The 22147-nt window shown below is 51.1% G+C and overlaps 1 protein-coding gene across 2 annotated transcripts in view; it reads left to right on the forward strand.

Moving 5' to 3' along the window:
• The window catches only part of TANGO2 (transport and golgi organization 2 homolog), a 163990-nt gene that overhangs the window by 109215 nt on the left and 32628 nt on the right, over positions 1–22147 (forward strand). For both annotated transcript variants that reach the window (XM_044674570.1, XM_044674562.1), the window contains exons 4-5: positions 3339–3458; positions 5516–5630. In XM_044674570.1, the coding sequence (XP_044530505.1) occupies positions 3339–3458; positions 5516–5630 (235 nt within the window). The remainder of the gene's footprint in view (positions 1–3338; positions 3459–5515; positions 5631–22147) is intronic.

Genomic DNA, 22147 nt, shown 5'->3' on the forward strand with positions numbered 1-22147 from the left:
CATGAAGAAAAACTGTCAAGAAGAGAAAACCAGGATTGAACCCAGAACCGGGGCTGCAGTAGTGGCTTTTTGTCACGACTCTCTGTTCTTACCCTTGGCAAGAAGCCCCGTGAAGAGAGGCTCCCCTCAGCTCCCTTCATTTCTGAGGTCCCGACTATCTCTCTGAACCCCTGCCAGATGCAGGCCGAGTGGCCTCTCCTGCTTCTGAAGCTCCCAAATCAGGTGGCCCTTTGATGAGGCAAATCTGAATTTTAATCAGCCGGTGCCCATAGCAAGGTGGCACAACACGAAATCCATCTTTGATGTGGCAGAGGAGGGGCCGGGGTTAAAATTCTTTTTTTTTTTTTTTTCATTTGAAGCTAGAGAGATGAACAGGAGCTTTTCTGGCTCGCCAGTGCAACTTTTTCTCATCCAATGGGATGGAGCTCTCTCTCCTCCACTCCAGAGAGCACACAACCACAGGTTAATGTCTGGTCAGCTTCGGCTGTGGTCCGAAACCTTAGGGTTACTGTCTGCAGATGGGCAGGCGCCAGACCCTGGCAGGTGGTGGCCTTCACCTTTTGGCTCTTCCTCCAGAGGCCCAGACGAGTCAGAAACACAAGGTCAAGTCAAGAATTCTGTCATCATTATCCAGAAAATGATTATAGCCTGCTATTAACTTCTGGAATGGGTGCTAGACCAGGAGTCTGTCTGGATGTCAGAGCAACAAGGGCAGAAATGGCATCCATCACATTGATGCTGCTGAACTCTGCCCACCTCAGCTCTTTAACAGACCCTATTTTGAAACATGCATCCCTCCAATGTAATGAGAGGCTGCTAGGTGGTGCTGCAGTAGATAAAGCTCTGGGTTTGCAATCAGGAAGATTCATCTTCATGAGTTCAAATCCAGCCTCAGACACTTCCTAAGTGTGACCTTGGGCAAGTCACTTCACTATGTTTGAGAGAGAGAGAGAGACAGAGAGACAGAGACAGAGAGACAAAGACAGAGAGACAGAGAGGAAGGAAGGAAGGAAGGAAGGAAGGAAGGAAAGAAGGAAGGAAGGAAGGAAGGAAGGAAGGAAGGAACAATACAGAGAACCAGTGAACTGATGTAAAAGGAGGCCAGGAAAGCCAGGAAAGGGATATACACAGTGGCAGCAGCCATATCAAAGGACAACACTCCCCATGAGATGATCCCCACTGCCTGTTATGAAAAGCCTGGGCCTTTGCAGAAGTCGGAGGGAGAGCCCACGGTTTTGGGTTGTTGCAGGTGGTAGAAGACAATTTGATGGGTTTTGCTGGATTTTTTTCTTTTTCCTTTTTGAATCCTTTGTTATTTATGAAGCGTTGCTCTCTGGGATGAGCAAAGCAGAAGGCTTGAGTGAAATTCAGTAATGTAAAAGCAGCAACTATTGATAAAAATGTATTTCTAAAAAAGAAAACAAGGGAGTCGGGAGAAGGGGTGGGTTTTGGCAAGGAAAGATGACCAGAATTTGACTTGAGCCCACCCAGGAGGTACAGCACTCAGGAGTCCCTTTGTATCTGAGGAGGCTTTTCTTTCCATCCATCAGCCCTCCACAGCAGTACTGCCTTACTGCCAAGGTGACTGCTTAGCAAACCTCAGTACCTCCAGGTTCTTCTTGCCACCGACTCCCATTTTAACCTAGAATGCCAATCCTAGTCAGTCTGATCTAAGAAGCAAATGGAAATATGGCTCCCTTGCTTCTGAGCTCCTTTCTGACCCCTTCAGAGCTCTGCCTCCTGGCCCCCCTCTAGTACCTGTGTCCGTAGGGGAGGCTCCCCTTTAGGGCTCCTTATTCCTCATCATATTGTCTCCAGGACCTAGAACTCCATCCATCCATTCACGAGTTCACTCACTCATCCAGGTGCATCACTCAGTGCAGGACCAGCCCAGAACACCAGGGATTTGTGTCTGGTTTGTGTCTGGTCAGCCGGGCCATCAGCTCATTCTGCTAAGCTGTAGACCCCACAGGTAGCCATTTCTGGTCCTGCGGGAGCCTCTCAGGAAGTCATCTTTCCCAGGCCAGCCTCCCAACATCTCTTCATGCAATAAAGCGCCTCCAGGATGTCAGCCACTGCCAAACCTCTGAAGAATTCTTCACTCGGGGAGATCCTGCAGGCATTTCTTATCACTGGAGTTACAGGGGAAAGAGGGCTGGATTCCTGTGGTAGGCCCAGCTAGCCTGCAGCAAAAATCACCATGCTGAGAAGGCTGGCAAGTAAATGGGCAAGAGGCAGTCCCCTCAGGGGCAGCTGGTTAGCTCAGTGGATTGAGGTCCTAAGTTCAAATCTGACCTCAGACACTTCCCAGCTGTGTGACCCTGGGCAAGTCACTTGACTCCCATTGCCCACCCTTTACCACTCTTCTGCCTTGGAGCCAATACACAGTATTGACTCCAAGAGGGAAGGTGAGGGTTTAAAAAAAAAAAGAGAGAAAGAGACAGTCCCCTCCAGCTGCTTATGTTATACTCTTGAAAGCTAGGTGGCTCAGTGGATTGAGAGCCAGGCCTGAGGAGACAGGAAGTCCTGGGTTCAAATCTGGCCTCACACACTTCCTAGCTGGGTGACCCTGGGCACCCATGAGAGGGCAGAGAGGTAGCTTGGTGGGTAGTATTGATTCTGGGCTGGAAGATAAGGGTTTAAAACAAAACAATGAAATATGTCGATATTCCTCAATACTCTACATATATTTTAGGCATTTCTGAGTTTCTCAGTTTTTTTCTGTGTCATCTACTGGCCTTCCCAGGTCATCTGCAGCTTCTGCAAAGCTTCCCCCAAATCTCCATTTAATTTCCTCTACCGATCCGTGATATTCCAAAACCTCGATGGGGAGAGTTGCCATACAGAAAGGATCCCCCTACTTTCTTTCTTTTTTTTTATTTTATTTCCGGGTATCTCAGCCCCTCTCTCCTCTCTGTGCACCATAGAAGGCATCATGGGGCAAACAGATATGTAAACATAGATTGTGTTTTATGTTTCCGTTTTTCAGTCCATTTTCAGGAGGTGAACATTCACAAGTTATTCTTCAAATGTTAAATCTGTCGCTGGATACTTTCCAGTGGGGAAAAACCGTGGCTCCGATTGGGGGGAGGGGGGAGTTGCCTCCCTTCTTGCTGGTGCTTCCACATATTAACGCAGCAGGCTGTTGGGAGCGTTAGGGCTGGACCCCGGCTTTCTGATTCCCAGGCTTGATCGTGTTGTGTCCAAAGTGCAGAAGAACAATCAATGGGGTCGAGGGGCTTCAAGCCATGGAGAGCTCTGCAGCCACGGCCGGGGGAGCCCTCTTGGCGGCACACTCTCAGAGCTAACGTTGTTCCTCCTTTTATCATCTGACACAGGTCTCGATATGGAAGAAGGGAAAGAAGGAGGGTCGTGGCTTGGAATCAGTAAGAAAGGAAAACTGGCAGCCCTGACAAATTACATGCAACCAAAGCTTGATAAAGATGCCAAAGGAAGAGGTGGGACATGGGAAGGTCTCTGGGGAGCAGCAGTGCATATTGTTTAAAAAAATGCTTCTAGTAATAGCTGGTGCTCAAATACTTTTCTCAGGTTTACTAAACACTTTGCATGTCATTGTTCCACATGAGCACATCCTATAGGTGTTGTTACAGCCTCATTTCCAGATGGGGAAACCGAGGCCCATGGTTGTCAGTGAAGGTGGGAACCACATCCTCTCTTGAACTCAAGTCCAACACATTTTCTACTGAATCATATACTGCTTTGATTTCTTTTTAAAAAATGAACTCTCAGGGACAACTAGGTAGCTCAGTGGATAGAGAAACAGCTCCAGAGACAGGAGGTCCTGGGCTCAAATCTGACCTCAAATATTTCTTAGCTGTATGACCCTGGGCAAGTCACTCAACCCCATTGCCCAGCCTTTACTACTCTTCTACCTTAGAATTGATAGTAAGACAGAAGGTAAGAATTTTTTTAAAAACTCTCTTTTCCATCTTCTATCAGTCCATATTATAAAAGTACTATATCAAGAGGCAGCAAGGTAGTGCAAAGGATAGAGAACTGGGCCTGAAGTCAGGAAAACTCAAGTTCAAAACCATTCTTAGATGCTTCTTAGTTGTGTGACCCTGGGCAAGTCACTTAACCCCAGTTGCCTAGCCCTTGCCACTCTACTGACTTAGATTCAACACTAAGCCAGAAGTTAAGGGTATTAATGAATAAATAAATGAAGTGCCATGCCACTGGCAGCACCCTGCCCCAAGGACAGGGACCTGGGAAGCAAGCTCAGGGATATAGGCTTATGTAAACACAGATTTAGAGCCAGAAAACACCTTGGAAGTCACCAAATCCAGCCCCTCTCCTTTTACAGATGAGCAAACTGAGGCAGACAGTGAATTGAAATGACTGGCCCAAGGTCACACAGCTAGTAAATGCCTGAAACTGGATCTGAACTCAGGTCTTCCTGACTAAAGGCTCAGCTCTCTGTCCACCAGCAAAACAATGCTAGAATGGATCCGATCTGACGACTCCACTGCTACTCACTTCCTACATGGTTATACGGTATGGGTGGAAGCTCAGAAACAGCAGAAGCCATTGTCTAGAGTCTAGACCAAGGCCAGCTGTATCACTCACAGGCTCTGAGAATGATACTTCAAGGGGAGGAGAGACTAGAGCTGACTGCTCCCCCGCCCTGTAGCCTGTGCCCCATTACTCACCCAACTCTCACTCCACTCACCCTTCAGGGATACATTTATTCCACTTCACCGTGGAGTGCCAGGTTTCCCCACCTGCCCTCTTCATGCCCCGGACCCTTTCCTTCTCTAAGATGCCATCTGGAATGGCCAGGCAGGCAGCCACTCCCATCCTGTGCCTGATCTCCAAGCCGTGAGGAACAGCAGGAGGAAGAGGAGGCTTCTTGCCAGGCCTCACAACCCAGCCTCCTGACCATGTCCTGGTGTCTACACCAGCTCCTCTCACAAAGCCTTTGCTCCCTCAGGAATCCTTATGAGCATTGTAGCTGCGCCACTCCTCTCACTAGCTTAAGGCCCGAGATTCTTGGGTGGCTGCTGTTCTTCTAGGAAATCTACTTCTCTCTCACTAGGAGCATTAGGCCGAGTGTGGCCGACTGCTCTGGGCATTCCCAAGTGAGACTCTGTAACCTGGTCACTGGATGACCCTGACAGGTCAGCCCAGCCCACCTGTGTCCTCATCTACCAAATGGGTATGATCGTCCCTCCCCTGCCAATCTGCCAGGGTTACTGGGAGAATCCGAGGAGGGAGCGCTTTGGGAAGTATCAAGAACTCAATGAGGATAAGTAACTCCCTTGGCTATGGCTCAGATGGTTGTTCTGTTCCTGGGAAACAACCCCAGGAAACCCCTTGGCTGCCAGCTTCCATATCTGAGATCAATGGGGCGGCTGAACTCCACGAGCTTCCGAGGTCTTTTCCAGCTCTGAGTATTCCCTGTTTCCCAGCTCCCTCTGCTTCATCCAGGCAATTGGGGAGGGCAGGGGTGCCTTACTTGTCCTCCTGGTTCATTTTTTTCTTCCTTTCCCTTTAGGTGAGCTCGTAACCCACTTCTTAACTACCGAGGTAGATAGCTTCTCCTACTTGAAGAAGATCTCCTCAGAAGGACACCTTTATAATGGATTTAACTTAATAGCTGCAGATTTAAAGTAAGTTTGTCCGATGGGCAGGCTCAGAAATGGAAAGGGGGGAAATTGGAGAAAGGAGGTGGGAGTGGGCTGGGAAATGGGTACAGGGCCATGATCTGCCTCTACCCTAGAGGCCCACGCTCTTCCTGCTTTCCCTAGTCAGACAAAATATCCCAGGAGGGGCACTTGGGCCAAGCAGAAGTAGAAAACCCACCATCTCTGCAAACCAAGGGACAGCTCACTTGACTAGGAATCCCTTACACACGATCCCCCTCAGGCCTCACGCCCGTGGCTGGGCTCCCTACGGGGTCAAGGAATTCATTGCCTTCTAAGACTGGCCATTCCACCGCAGAAAAGCTCAAATTTTCCTCACATGAAACCTAAATTTGCCTCTTTGCAAATTTCCCCTTGGGCAGCTGGGTGATATTGGGCATCCCTGAGTTCAAATCAGGCCTCAGACACTTACTAGCTGTGTGACCCTGGGCATGTCACTTAACCCTACTTGCCTTGGTTTCTTCATCTGTCAAATGAGCTGGAGAAGAAAATGGCAAATCACTCGAGTATCTTTGCCAAGAAAACTCTAAACGGGGTCACAAAGCATCAGCTATGCCTGAAGAAACTGAACACCCACCAAACTTCCCCAGGCTGCTCCAGGGCCCCACGGCCCAAGGACGGCTCGTCAGACGCCGCTCTGCAGGCCCAGAACATGCTCTTCTCCCCTCCTGGGCCTGCTCCAGCTTGTCCCCTTCTCTTCCCTCCACCCCACCTTGCCCCGATCTGGCCCATTCCAGTTCTCCTTTGGAAACAGACTTTAGTTTTTCTGTTTGCGCCTCAAAGTCAGCCTTCTTTTCCAGTTAGCATCCCCAAGAGCTTTTCTCTCATCTCTTCTATTACTGCTTCACCGCCATTGATTTCTGGGGCGCCAGAGGAGCCATAGGACTAAAGAAGAAGCATTGAGTCAGCACAAGTAAATCCCCCAAACTTCCTCTGGCTGAAGCAGCTGTTCACGTGGCCTCTTCCGAAGAACGTGGAGGGTGTTTTTTTTTTGGAGGGTATTTTTTTTTAAACCCTCACCTTCCGTCTTGGAGTCAATACTGTATATTGGCTCCAAGGCAGAAGAATGGTAAAGGCAGGGCAATGGGGGTCAAGTGACTTGCCCAGGGTCACACAGCTGGGAAATGTCTGAGGCCAGATTGGAACCCAGGACCCCCCCCCCCGTCTCTGGGCCTTGCTCTCAATCCACTGAGCTACCCAGCTGCCCCCAGAACATGGAGGGTATTTCTGGGACTCACTGTAGCATTTATCAAACACCTGCCATGCACTGGGCTCATAGTAGGGCTAAATACTGCTAAGCACTGGGGATACCAGAAAGACAAAGCCCCAGCCCCTGCTCTCCGGGAGGCCACTGGCTCCAAGCTCTCAAATCTACTTCTCATGAGTGAGAGCCAGCAGAGCGAGAGATTGGCTCTGTGGTGACCCGGCAGGAGGCCAGGTCCGTGTCGACAGAGCCTGGCGGTCCTGGTCCTGGCCCTCATGCAGCTTACAGCCTAACAGAGGAGTAAACAGAGGACTCTGTAGAACACAGGCCCTCCGTGAAGTCTGGACCAAAGTCACCCAGACTGTCCGGACATCAGGCTGAAGGGGAAATAGCAGCCTGGCCTTGGAGATCCTGCCTAGGCGGGCCTCGAGAAACAAAGGGCTGCTTTGCTCGGCTCCCCATGCCGTGGCCATGGACAATCGGGGAACAGCAGCGGCAGACTTTGACTTTCCCAAGTCTGTGGTGGTGATTTCTACCTTCCCCAGTGATCTTGCACTCCTGCCCTGCTCTGCTCCCCTCTCCAGGGTCTAGCAACAAGAAGGAAATCACTACCAGACCTCAGGCCCCTGGACTCTCCTCCTGAGGCCGGAGTGGAAGCAGCCCCTGGACCTTTCTCTGCAGGCAGTAGAGGGCAGAGCTCTTCTGGGGCTGCAGGAGAAGCCCAAGCACACAGTAGGTGCTTAATAAATGCTCCTTCTGTCCCTCTTTCTATCGAGAGCCCCACCGTCCTCCCAGGCATCCACGTTTGCAATCAGAAAAGTCATACTTCATTCTTCACCGTTCTCTTCTCCCAATTCCTCTTCCTGCCTCAAGTAGCCTCCTGTCCCATCTGTCTTTCACACAGCTGCCAGAGTGTAGCCTCGGAGTGCAAGCCTGCCCGTGTTCCCCTCCCTCCCACTCAGGAAACCCCAGCAGCTTCCCGTCTCCTCCAGGATCAAATGTAAGGTCTTCTGTGTGGCCATCAGGGCCCTTCACAACCGATCTGCGTCCTCAGCTTCTTTCTATGTGTCCGGGTCTTCCCCAATTGAATGGAAGCTCCTCGAAGGCCCCGATCGCTTCCTCTGTGTCCTTGTATCCCCAGGGCCTGGCAGAGTCCCCAAGACTACTCAGCGTTTCGGGGTTGCTTGGTCAGATGATCTGAAGTTCTCGTCGGGCCTGACTCTCCAAATCCCCCCTCAAGCTGGCTTGAACAGGAAGTGGTACAGAGATTCTCCTCCACATTTCATGGGGAAGGAAATGGAGAGTCCCAATGGGGCTCCGACTTCCATACTATAGTCTTCATCCACCCCGAAGGCCAGCTTTCTTTCCAAGCTCTTGGCCGCCTACAGGGAAGACTCGGTTGTCCAGACCGGTATAAAAACGTGGGGGGACATAAAGAATGCTGAGGAGACGGTGATTGTAGCAAAGTCCTTAGAGTGCTGTGCGTTTCTCGGGGCCTGAGGAATCTGGGGTTGCAGTGACCGTGGCTCCCCCCACCGAAGCCAATGACAGCACAGCTACAACTCGGGAGAGGATGCCCAAGAATCTCTGGGTCGTGGGTCTAGAACTGTAAGAGGGCCCTCCTCTCTGACAGAGACATCAAGGGCCTTGCCCAGGGCCCCCCAGCTGAGAAGAATCTGAGACAGAACATGTAATGGGGCTCCTAATCCTGGGCCATCCCATGGAGCTCGGTGAGGACTCAGCAGGGAGAGAATGGGAGGAACTGGAAGCACTTGACCAAGGTGGAGGAGGAGAAGGCTCCCATCTGACCTCTCCCATTGACTAGCTGCTCCAGACGAGTGGCCCAGTCACTCGCCCTTGGCCGCATCACCGTCATGTACCCTGTAACGTCTCCAATGGTCTTTCCAGTGTGGACACGCCACGGCTCTGAGTTTCCTTGATAAAACCTGGCGTCCTCCATTAGAAGAGGTGATGAGGGGAAGCAGTCAACCTCTAGGGAACGGCAGTGACTTAGCGCCGAGCCTTTGAAGACAGGCCTAATTAGAGCACCAAAGTGGCGGCTGGCTTTGGCGGAGGGGCCCCTGGGAGTTACGGACCTCAGGAGGCAGGACGGGAGATGGCAGGCCTGCTGCTGATTGCAAACTTACAAGAGGAAACCCGGCCACTCAATGAGGGGGATGAAAGGGAGAGGATCCGTGCGGAGCGCGCACCACGCCATCGAAGGACTTGCTATAACTCTTCCTTGGCAAGTGAAGAAAGGAGGACTTGAAGTCTCTTTACGGTGGTCACCAGGTCAGGTGAACAGGGAGAAGCCAACGAAGCGAAGATGAAGGATGCTTCAGTTTGGAGTCTCTCGTGAATAGGGAACTATCCGAGGAGGTAAAATGATCCATCAAAGAAACCAAATGAGGACGGGCCCAGATCAAAGGAGGGTCGGGGCTGCGGACCCACAGTGGATAGAGCGGACAAGACCTGAAATCACTTTGTAGCTCTTATCCCAGTGGTCATAGCTGAGGGGCAGCAGCCCTACCAGCCACCTGGGGATCCGCTGCGTCTCGAGGAGAATGACAACAAGCCCGTGGATGAGGCGCTTCGGAAAAGGAAAAGGAAGGGTTACGGCTTCGTTCTTGTGGCCCGTCTTCTGTGTGCTGGCATGCACAGTTCTGGAGAACTCACTCATTGTAGGACGCAAGGACCGTGGGACAACCAGCACTTGGCCTCCGGGGAGCCCTCGTCCTCCTTTGGCAACAGGGCAACCAGAGCTTAGCGCCACTTCGCTGGCCAGGATAATTCATCAAAGGCAGGCTGGGGCAGCTCACGAACCCCGGGAGTCATTGATGGTACTTGCCCAGCGGACAGAAAATTGCTAGTTGTGGCCTGGCCAAGAAGATCTCATTCACTGAGGTTCCATCAGTATGGGATTTCGAATCGTTTCACCCGAAGGCCGAAGTTTACCTTTGGGCAGGATGTGAAGACTCAAAGCACCTCGGAATCGGGAGGGATTTAGCAGAGTGCCTGATCTCCCACCATACAACTCTCTGAACCTCTCCTTGAGGCACCCTGGGGAAGGCCAGGGATGGGGAGAAGAAACGAGGGTCGGCTAAGCAGAATGAGTGAGTGAGCAGAGTCTCTGGCCTCTACTTGGCCCTGAAAGAGAAGAAACCCTTAAAAAGCTTTGTGTGAGAGACAGCTGGGTAGCTCAGTGGATGGAGAGTCAGGCCTAGAGACAGGAGGTCCTGGGTTCAAATCCGGCCTCAGACACTTCCCAGCTGTGTGACCCTGGGCAAGTCACTTGACCCCCATTGCCCACCCTTACCACTCTTCTGCCTTGGAGCCAATACACAGAAGTTAAGGGTTAAAAAAAAATTTTTTTTTAATAATTTAAAAAAAGAACCTGCTCTCTTGCAGACCCTGGAGGCCCAAGGAAAGAGGGGTCGGGGGAGCTGTCTCTGCTCTAGTGGAACTCGGAGTCCAATGGAGTGACATCATTCAGAGAATTATGTAGAATACACCCAGGGGAAATTGGAGCGCATTGAAATCGTTCTTTGTTCAGGTTTTAACACTGGCGATCGCCCCCTCTCCTTCCTGAGCTTTGGGCACAGCTCCCTTGTGCTTCCCCCTCCCATGCAACTCTTCCTTCTCAGTCTCTCTTGCTGGGGCTCTGTCTTGGGCCCTTTCCTGTCCTTCCTCGATGATCTCATCATCTCCAGTGGATTCCATTTTTGTCTCGGAGATCTCTGCCCAAAGCCCTTCCTCGTCTCCCCCCTTAGCTCCGGCCTCACGTCCCCAGTCCTCCTCGGCTGTTTGCGCCTAGATGCCTCGACGCGCCTCGGATTCCTTGTTATGTCTGCACCCCAGCTCCGGTTCATCTCCAAGGCCTTACGCATTCCTTCCAGACTTCTCTGGCTCCGTTGAAGATGCCGGCATCCTCGGCCACACGGAAGGGGTCAGGAGCAGATTGTGTTCCTCAGGACAGCCTTCTCTGAGGCATTTGGAAAGGCGAGAACATTTGGGGAGAATATGGTCGTCGGTGTTCTTCTTTGGCCCAGTGATCCTTGTGAGAGAAAAAGGCAGCGACTGAGCTGCTGGGTTCCCCCTTGGAAATCGGAATTTCTCTGATGATCAGGATGATAAATAGGAGCCCAAATTGCAGAGAGGTGTTCTTTTTAGCCCCATTTTACAGATGAAGGATCTGAGGCTCCGACAGGTTCTCTGCAGATCCTTGAATCCCCTCCCCTCCAATCAATTTTAATTTTTTTTTAACCCTCACCTTCCATCTTGGAGTCAATACTGTGTATTAGCTCCAAGGCAGAAGAGTGGTAAGGGTAGGCAATGGGGGGTCAAGTGACTTGCCCAGGGTCACACAGCTGGGAAGTGTCTGAGGCCGAATTTGAACCCAGGACCTCCCATCTCTAGGCCTGACTCTCCATCCACTGAGCTACCCAGCTGCCCGCCCCCTCCAGCCAATTTTAGATGTTTTTCTCCTCTGCTATTGAGAGAGAAGCGGTACACAAGAATGTGGCCTGCCTCCCAGGCTATTTACCTTAATGTTAAAAATGGACTCCGGAAGGAGCTGTTGGAGTCAGAGGGATGCAGATCAAGGCAGACCAGCTTTCACATCAGTGGATTTCCAGTTTTATTTATTATTCCAGTTTGGGTCTTACATGAGTGAACTCTTACGCCAGTGACCAATATGGAAGTGTTTTATGTAATAATCAAAAAATCTGTCCAAAAGAAAGTTGACTCTTTCCAGAGCAGCTAGGTGGCTCAGTGGTGAACATCAGGGCTGGAGTCTAGAAGACCCGAGTTCAAATTCAGCCTCAGACACTTCCTAACTGTGTGACCTGGGTAAGTCACTCACCCTCAGTTGCCTAGCCCTGCCCTTCCGGTTTACAGTTGCTACCGAGATGGAAAGTAAGGGTGAGACAAGCCGGCTGTTTCAAAGAATGCTAAATAACATCTGAGGCCAGGGAGGCTTGAAAGGAGGGATATATTTCATTACGAGCAAAAAGATTTGAACTGTAAAGAGAACTAATGACCTCTAGTGTCTTCTGTCTGTCTCTCCTATTGTGATGAATCAACCACTTGGCACAGAGAGCAGTAATTAAATAATGTGAGCACTTCGGTTAGGATTGGGCCCGAAGCAGGCACGGGCCGTACCAGCACAGAGGCCGGCTCCCATCTAGCTCGGGGTCTTGTCTGAACTTTTCAGAATGGCAGACGCTCTCATGTGCGGGAACATGGGCTCTCCACGGCCCATGACATCCGCAGGAAGCCAGCCTGGTCTCCGGGGGCTGGGCTTGTTTTCCGTTGTTCCCCCTCCGCTTCGGTTCAGTTCAACAGAGTTTCCCAGGAGCCTGGCGCCGGGTTAAGGGCCAGGGAGGCCGATCCCTGCTGTGGACGAGCCTCTCCCCGTTAGACTGGAAGCTCCTCCAGGCCAGGGACTCGCTTTCTCTTTCCCAAGCGCGTCTCCAGAGAGGAGCCGTGCCTGGCACCCAGGAGGTGATTCGCCGGTATTCACCGGATCAGATTGGCCAGGAGGCAGCGAGCAAACAAGGAACAGCGTGGACGTACGCACAGGTTGTGTGCAGGGAAAATGGCAGATCATGCTCGAACAAAGGGACCCACAGCAGCGGGACCAGGCGGAGTCTTAAAGGAAGCCCTAAAGGAGGAGGAGGAGGAGGAGGAGGGACAGCCGGTGAAAGGGAGGAAGCAAGGTCCTGGAGCCCAGTGGTGGACTGTGTGGAGAGGAGGGAAGAAGGTGGGAAGGGGCCAAGCTTAGGTGGGCCTCGAATGTCCAACAGGGTTTTCTCTTGATCCTGGATGAAGCCATGGCTGTGGCAGCTTGTGGGGTGGAGCAGAGACCATCTGAAACATTGGGCAGGTGAGGAGAAGGTGGTCTGGAGCAGGGAAAGGCTGCAGGCTAGGAGAGGCCTCCAACGAGGGTGGTCGCTGAGAAGACCCAATTCCCCCATGTGCAGAACAGCAGGGGAAGAACACCAGGTGCTCCCCAGTGAGTCTGTCCCCTCTAAAGTTTGGTGGTTCTCTGCTCTCCAGCTTATCCCCCTCTTCAGGGGGACCCCTCAGTGTTGCTTGGCAGCCTCTCTACTCCCAGCGCTATTGTGGACTCCTCCCTGACTCTCCCCCGTAGCCTCCTTGTCAGGCCCCCACGCCTGGACTTCTTCCTGCCAGCCTCTCTTCCCCCCTCATCCCCAGATGCAGCAGCCCGAGGCACGTCCCCTCCCTACTGGCCTCCGGGGAGCACTTCCTGGGCTCTCCATCACTGCCTCCTCTTAGATTCTCTCTTCCCTTCCCTTCCCTTCAGATGGACAGCGGTGTGCTAGGGGGACCAGCACGGGTGCTGGGAGCGGCCCAGGGAGGACCAGGCCCTCTTCCAGGGGGTTCACCCAGCTCTGGGGTCCGCCATGCCCCCAGCTCTCCACACCCTGGTAGAAGCATCTGGCAGACAGGCTGCCCCAGGTCTCTGGCCAGTAACAGGTGACTCAGGGCTTGTGAAGCCTCCCCAGGGGAAGGGGCCGAAACCCTGGCCATCGCATCCTGCCTCTCGCCTTGATCTCCCCGTGAGCCTGTTCTGGACAATCCAATTCCCCCCCAGGTTTCTGCTGCCGCTCCCTGCTCAGGATTCCCCAGGCTCTCTCTCTCCAGATGGGCAGCTGCCACAGGAAGGGTCACCCGCATGGCAGCCTCGCGCAGGCTCCCTTTGCTGTCTTCCCTCTGGGTGCTCCAGCCTGTGGCCCTGCCGTTCACCCAGTCACCCGGGCCTGCAGACTCCTCCTCATCTTGTCAGCAACCCCTGCCAGAATCGCTTTCACCACTGGCCACCGGGCTCAGGCCCCTGCAGGCCCCTCTCCTCTGGCTTGGAGTCCTCCTTCCGTGTTGTGATCCCTGACCAGGTGAAGGCCTGGAGCTGCTCCGGCCGCCTCCCAAGAAGGACGCGGGTCGGGATTCATTGAGCCATGGACAGCCCGGCGCCGTGGGCCAGAGGATGAGGAGCGTGTTGCCGACACGAGTGCCGGGCCAGGGCAGCCTCGCCTGACAGTTGGGCATCTGCAGTGAGGTGCCCCCTCCTCCCGCCCTCCCGGGCTCCCCCCGCTCAGGGCCGGGCACCACTCCACGCTCCTCTGTCTCTGCCTTCGGCCTCTGCTTTTCCACACTTACTGCAACGTCACAGAATGTGGGAGCTGAAGGAGATCCTTGAATGTCAGAACAGGAGCGGTCTTCGAGCAGAGAGCCCAGCGTGCTAGAGCTCAGAGAAGCGGGAAGAGCTGCGTTCAAATCCAGGCTCAGAGACCTTCTAGCTGCAGGGCGCGGGGCAAGACCTCCGTCTGCCTCCACTTCCCCCTCTGTAAAACAGAGATGACAGGAGCAACTAGCCAGCAGGGCTGCCCTAAGGATGAGATGAGGCCATGTCTGTGAAGTGCTCGGCCCAGCGGCTGGCCCACAGTGGGCACTACATGACCGCTTTTCTTTTCGGAGTTTCCCCTCCCCGCGTGAGGCCTCGTTAAAGGCCCTCCATGGGAGAGAAGACGCTGCCACGGAGGGGAGGGATTGGCCTTGTTCTGCTTCGCCCCGCGGAGCTCCAGTGAGCAAGTGTGCTGTAGAGGTGCTGGGGGCCCTTTCCTGAGCTGTCCCGATACAAGCGGCCGGCCACAGGTCAGCGGGTCAGCATGAGACCAGTCGGCCCTCAAGGCCCCTTCCATTTCCTCAACATGGGCAGCGAGAGCCCCTGGCTGGCCCTTCCACCGTGGCCCACACGTGGGTGCCTCGGCGCCTCGCTCAGCGGGCAGCTCGCACGGCTTCCCATCCCCGGTTCTCGTGCCCTCCTTCACCCCCGTCTCTCTGCACGTCTCCTCATTTCTCTCCCTTCTTCCGCTTCTCCCATAACTAGCCAGAGCACGGCCGGGCAAAATCTGCTCTCCGTTACGTAGTGTAGGTGGTGAGCCGATCACAGACCGATCCCTGGGCCAGGGGAATGTCCGGATTCTCCAACAAACACGCAGCCAAAGGGAGCTGCTTCTGGTTTTCCAGTGGTCTTGGTGGGCCTCCAAAAAAGAGCTCCTCGCCTCCATCATGGAGCAAATTTGGGCCTCAGTCGCCCAACAAGCATCTTTAAGCACTCTGTGCCTGGCACCGTGCCTGCCAGGGGGAACATAAAGACCAAAATGAACGTCTGCTGAAAGCTTGCGTTCTGTTGGCGACTGAGTCACCATAAATGCTGGAGACGTAGAAGCAAAATACACAGCCAGAACATCCAAGGCACTGGGGAGGGGGCCAGGGCGCAGGGCCGGCCTCGTCTAGCAATTGGGGTGTGAATTGAGCTCTGCAGGGAACTTGGGAGACGTCTAGTCTTAGGGGTCATGAAAGTACATGCTACCTGTGGGCTGCCACCGTAGCACTCCCTCTTAGAATCCCACTGCATAGGGGGCAGCTGGGTAGCTCAGTGGATGGAGAGTCAGGCCTAGAGACAGGAGGTCCCAGATTCAAATCCGGCCTCAGACACTTCCCAGCTGTGTGACCCTGGGCAAGTCACTTGACCCCCATGGCCCACCCTTACCACTCTTCCACCAAGGAGCCAATACACAGAAGTTAAGGGTTTAAAAAAAAAGAAAAAGAATCCCACTGCATAGCTGTGTTAGACACTTCAGCATTGTTGGGAGGCATGGCCAGAAGCCCATCATCCCATGAAGACGATCCGAGGCTTTCAGTGGACCACAGGCTCCCTGTGAATCCCCAGGGTTTCAGACACCAGGCAACAAGCTGAAGGAAGCCCAGGCTGCATGAACAAGGACTATGTCTAGCCCCACCATCCTGCCCTGGCCAGACCTCACCTAGAACATCACAGGTTCACTCCAGGAAGAGCATTGCTGTTATGGTGTCCATCCAGCTGGGACATGGAGGAGACTGCCCACCATGCCATTCAGGGGCTTCCTGGAAAGAAATGGAGGCTCCTCCTAATGAAGAGAAGCCTAGGAAGACCCCAATCACCACCTTCAGATATTAGAAAGGGGAAAGAGGGCACTGCTGTTCCGAGCAACCCGATGGATCTCCCGGGAGAATGGGCTGTTGGGGAGGCAGCGAGTCCTCACTAGGGCTCAGAAGTCGCTTCTTGGTGAGGTTGCCGGAGGCATTCCTTGTCCAGGGCACGTGGCCCTGCTGGCCTCCTAGGCCTGTTCAGAGGGGGATTCGGGGACTCTGCTGCATGGAAATGAGAGGAAGAGGAAGAGGAAGACCACGTGATGGGGGAGACATTGGCTCCTTCTTCAGTGTCTCTATTTGGGATTCCACTTCGCCCGATTCCGTTCCTTCCTTCCCTCCTACCCGTCGGTCCCCATCTGACTCTCCAGGCTTTTTGTCGAAAGAATTCATCTTTAGTTTTGTCATGGAAGTCATGAGAAGAGCCAAGGGAGTTTGACGGAGAGAATTCTTCTGCTCTCGAGCCAGCTTTTCCCTGATTTATCTCCGATAAATGTAGATGCCCTTGCCTAGCACGGTGCCTGAGCACCCTGGATCTTCCTGCTTGTTCTATCTGGGCCTCACGCACCTCTGTCTCCAGCCCTGGCCTCCCCAGGTCCAGCTGCCCCCTGAATCACCCTCCGTCGGGCTCACTGGCACTTCACGGCCACATAGCCAGAGCCAAACTCCTGCTCTTCCCCCCAAACCTGACCCACCGTCCCTTCCCCATTACCGCCAATAGTGCCCCTGTGCTCTGGTGGCCCCAAGCTCATCTCCCTGGAGTTCTCTTTGGCTTCTCTCTGGCACACACAGTCAGCATCCCCACACACAGCCAAGGCCTGTCAGTTCAGTCTTTTCACTGTCATTCCTGTGTGCCCTTAACTCCCCCAGCACTCAGCCTTGCGTAGGCCCTCATCTCTCTTGCCTGGATGATTTCTGCTTCTCTGCCTTCAGTCTCCATTCCCAGCTTTTCTGCCTGAGTCATCTTTCTACACCCCCTGACCACGGCTCCCCACTGCCTCCAGAAGAGTCTGAATGCTGGACTCCGGCATTCAGAGCCTCCCACGGTGGGGCCCAAATTTAAGTCTTATTCCATAAATTCATTTCTCTTCCGAATTTCTCTGTCACTATTGAGGGCCTCCCTGTCCTCCCATCCCATTGGCCCAAGCCTATAACCTTAGTGTCATTCTGAAATACAAACATCTCTTCCAAATCGTGACTTTTCCCCATTGTGGTTCTGATATATCGGGCTCGGCATAAGAAATTAAAAGGGAACTTGGGGGGAGTTTTGCAGAAGCCTCAGACCATACGTGAAGGCCAGCAGACACTACAGAAAAAGTTTAGAAACTCAAATGCATAGCCTAGAGGTCTAGCATTATATAATATCTATTTTGCTTCTTTTTAAAATTCCATATTTATTTCATATTTCTTATTTGTTTCATAGTCTATGACCTAATACTTACCCTAGACTTTGCAATGAAGTATTGTAAATACTCCATAAAGAAAAAGAAGAGATTCAAACTTCTTCTTTGGTCTGGAGGGAGGCCCAGAAAATTTTACTTGGGTTTCCTAGAGCAGGAAGTGGAAAGGATGCCTGTCCTTCCTTTCATTCACTGAATCTGTTACCAAATCTTGTTGGTTTTATCTTCGCAGCATCCCGTCATCCCCTTCTCTTCTCTCACACGGCTGCCCCCTCACCACCTCAGGCCTGGACTATGGCAATAGCTGCTGCCAGGCTGCCCACCTCCAGGCTCTCCCTGCTCCAGTCCACCCTCCATTCAGGAGCCAGAGTGATTGTCCTCATGCGCAGGGCTGACCCCATTGCCCCCTCCTCAGGAGGCTCTAATGCAGGGGTTCCTAAACTTTTTTGGCCTCCCGCCCCCTTTCCAGAAAAAAGATTACTTAGTGCCCCTGGAAATTATGAAACTATTTATTGAACTCAGAATAGAATGTAATACAAAAAAAGTGTGGCCGTCACCACCTTCCTGGATCGCTGCAGCACCCACCAGGGGGCGGTGGCGCCCACTTTGAGAATCACTGCTATTGGCTCCCTATTACTTCCAGGATCTAATACCTCTGTTTGGCATCTAAATTCTTCAGACTGACCCTTTTCTATCTCCCAATGCTTTTATACTAGTTTACTCCCCTCTAGGCACCCTATGGTCAGCCTACAATGGCCTCCTTGCTGTTTCTCACATCCATCTTTCTGCACCAAGCCTTTGTACTGTCTCCAGGGTTGGCTTGCTCTGTCCTGTCCACCTCCTCCCCTTGGTTTCCCAGGTTTCCTTCAAGACGCAGCTCCAGCTGGACCTTCCACAGGAGGCCTTTCTGAGCCCCCCACCCTCACCCCGCTTCAGCTGCCCCTGCCTCCCTTCCTCTAAGATGATCTTCCTTCTGCTTGGGAGCTGCTGGTGGCCAACTACCTGCAGAGGTGCGTCCTGACAGCAGCTCCTTCAGGGCCGAGACTATTTCTGCTTTTCCTTGTGGGGCCGGCTCTGGCCTTTGTTAGGGCTCAATTAATGCTCATCAACCGACATGTCTCAGGAAGTAATCCTGAATACTGGCTCACTGTTGCTTCTTCTGGACAGGAGAATTGGTTTGTGACAAGAGGAAGCATCCCTTAGAAGGTTAGGAGCCTGGCGGTGTCACTGCAGGAGCCTCCAGTGACCGTTTTTACTGACCTCTGACCGCCACGGTCACCTCCCACTCACGACCCTCCAGCCTCTGGGTTCAAATACAACTCCAACTCCTAAGCCTTGGATCTAATACACAAATCTAGAGCCCTTAACCAGAATTGAGGGGGGTCACTTTGTACAGAATCTAGAACCCTTAAAGCCTACTAGGGTTCCAATGCAGAAAATCTAGGCAATGTGCAGAGTCTTGGAGCCTCGGAAGGGTCCTAAAACACAGAATCCAGGCATCCAGCTTTAGATTTTGTACGGCTTTTGATCAATCTCACCTGCGTGGCAGAATGCCCTACTACCTAGAATGGAAATCAGGGCCTTGTCAAAAAAAGTTCTGCTCTTATCTCGCTGGCATTTGGTTGAAGGGAATCACTGCTATCATGTGTACATTTTTGTCTAAATAAATAACCAGGGAAGAATCATACAATGAGCAACGGGTTGTATATAACCCAGTTGGGTGTTTTTTTTTTCCTCCTTTTTTGTTTTATTGCTGCATCTGTCACATTGAAGATAGCTATGATGCAGAAAATAAAGGGATAAATCAGAAGGCCCAGGCTTATTGCTCATTCCAGTTTCTTGGCCGCAAGAGTTTCCATAGCTGGCAGGATATTCATCCCTCCTCTCGATGTCAGCCATGACACCACCATCACTTAGTGGTAAAATTGTTCCATCCATCCTTCCTCCATCACTGGAGCCGCGGCTGTCTTCAGGCAATCTGTGAAGCCTGACGAGAGAGGAAAAGGTCACCAGTTTAGGGAGACAAACAAGAAAAAACAAGGAGGTTGGCATGCTCTGTGGGTCTGTCTTTTTGAGAAATTATTTTAAGGGGAAGTTGGACTTGACTAAGGAGAAAGCGATGTTGTTTGAACAAATGTACAGATGGGCCAATCATTTTCTCTTTCCAGCTTCCCATTGGCCTTCCTCAAAGATGTTCTCTAGAACTGGGCATTCCAGGTGTGGTTGGGCCTTCTTGGTCCTAGACATTCTCCCTCTTCTGAATCCACCTGAGATCATACTGGCTTCCTTGGCTGCCTTATCAGTGGAGATAACACTGCTGGCTTTTTTTTTTTTTCAAACTATTGACTGTGCCTCCGCCTTCTTGTACTTGTGAGGTAGATTTTTCTCAATCCGCATATAAGACTTTGTATACCGTTATTAAATTTCATCTTAGTAGATTCAGCCCAACATTCCAGGCTGCTGAGCTCTTTGGAGCTGCCAATTCTGTCACCCAGCCTGTTAGCTCTCCCTCCTAGCTTTGTATCACCTGAAAAATTGGATGAGAAAACCATCTTTGCTTTAATGAAGTCACTTGATGCAAATGTCTACGAGTCAGAGCCGAGGATGGATGGATCCCTGAGATGATTCTTTGAAGTCTGGTCATCCAGACGCCTCAATCTGTATTCTTTTCTAGCCTTTGTTTCTCTACAAAAATAACATGAGGGGAAGCGACATAGCACAACGGATATAGCATCAAGCCTCGAGTCAGAAGGACCTGGATTCAAATTTGGCCTCAGATACTTCCTGGCTATGTGACCCTGGGCAAGTTATTTAACCCTAATTGCTGCTCTTTTTTTCTTAGAACTGATGCTAAGATGGAAGGTAAGGGTTTAAAAAAGAAAAAAGGAATAACATGAGAGACTTAGTCAAATGATCTTCTAAAACTCAGGCAAGCCAATTGTTCTAGTATTCCGTTGATCTGCCATTTTGGTAACCCTCTCCAAAGGAAATGAGATGAGCTGAGATGAACCCTGCTTCAGTACTTTCCTCTTCTTTTTCTACATAATTAGAATTTCTCCAGGAATCAGACTCTCTGGATTGCAGGTTTTGCTCATATCTCTTTTTAAAGAACTGAGACATGGGTCCATCCTTCCCAAGTGCATTCTCCACACTTTTTTTTTAACCCTTACTTTCCATCTTGGAATCAATGCTATGTATTGGTTTCAAGGCAGAAGAATGATAAGAATGATAAGAGCTAGGCAATGAGGGTTAAGTGACTTGCCTACGGTCACACAGTTAGGTCTGAGACCAGATTTGAACCCAGGACCTCCCATCTCCAGGCCTAGCTCTCATTCCACTGAGCCAACTAGCTTCCCCCTTTGCACTCTTTCTGAGATAATGGAGAAAGACTCAGCAGTCACTTCTGCCACTTTGGTGTGTAGATCACTTGAATTCATCCAGAGTCATTGGGGATGAGGAATAAGCATTTCCTAAGTCCCTACTATGTACCCAACACTGTGCTAAATATTCTCTTATTTGGTCCTCACAAGATCCCAGGGAGGGAGGTGCCATTATTCACCCCATGATGAAGAGCAAAAAGCAGCAGAGGTTAAGTGAATTTTGGCCAGGGTCACAGAGCTGGAAAGTGTCAGAAGTCATATTTGAACTCGGGTCTTTCTGCATCCTAGGCCAGTGCTCTATCTATTGCACCACCTAGCTGCCTCTAACTAGGCATGCACTCTCTTATTACTTTCCTATTTATTTTGCTTTTCAACTCCCATTAGCCATTTATATTGTCCTTTCGAGGCAAAGAAATCAGAAGCAAACAAAAGAATTGAATAATACTTCTTTTCCCATCATTCCCAAAATATAGGTTTGTGCCTTGAATTTCCCCTAACGTGGCTTTTTTTTTTAATTCCCCCCATTTTTGGTTCTTAGAATCTTTTACAAACTTCAACTCATTCTAAACTATAGAGTTCGGAAAATTCAGATAATTTTGATACCACTCTGGCAAGACTGGACCAGCCTTTTTGAATTCGTGCATCGTTATCCACTCTTGCTTCCATTTTCTAATCAAGCCTATTTCAAATCTCAGTTTGCTCATGGGTTCCCTGTGTAGCCTCATTTTGGCTTCTTGGACACTGTTCCCCTCCTTTTTCTTCCTCATAATTGAACAATTTCATTTTTGAGAATTTCTCTTCATTCCTGGGCTCACTTTCCCTTTAGAATTTTAGGCCATGGTGTCCTCCTACCTATAATCTATCCCTTGAAACTCTTCTGTTATCTGGGGCATTTGCCTGGCCATGCCTCTCCTTCTCTATCACCAATTCTAAAATGGAGTTAATTATCATCCCCCCCCAAGTTTTCATCATTTCTACTTTAGTGCCCAGAAGAGCACTTCCCCTCTTTGCTTCCATCACCTTTTAAATGATGACATATTCAGGTAGGCAAAGGATAGATTAGCTGCTCTGCTTCTAACAAAGAAATCTCCAGGTGATGAATATGTATAAATATATATGCATGTATGTGTATATATATATATATACATATATATATGTGTGTGTGAGAGATTGAAGTCCATTCTCACATCTCTCGTGCCTCCCCTCATGTGATCAGTTTCCTCAAGATCTCTCATCCATTTCTTCCTTCTGTCCAGGTGGTCCATAGTATACTATATTGACAAGCTCAAGTCTGTTTCTGCCTTGATTCATCTTCAACCAATTGCATTGTTCCTCCCTGTTTTCTAGATTTTTTCATCTGAGTTTATTTTCTTAATATAAAATGCTACCAACCCTTCAGGGGATCTGAGCTCTCAGTGGCTCAGATGCTTTGTCCAACACTGTGAATTACAATTTCTCCATGACTTATCATTGCTGCTCATGTGGATGACAAGTTCGATTCTCTGG

This window comes from Gracilinanus agilis, chromosome 1 (genome assembly GCF_016433145.1).
Source record: "Gracilinanus agilis isolate LMUSP501 chromosome 1, AgileGrace, whole genome shotgun sequence".
NCBI classification, from domain to species: Eukaryota; Metazoa; Chordata; class Mammalia; order Didelphimorphia; family Didelphidae; genus Gracilinanus; species Gracilinanus agilis.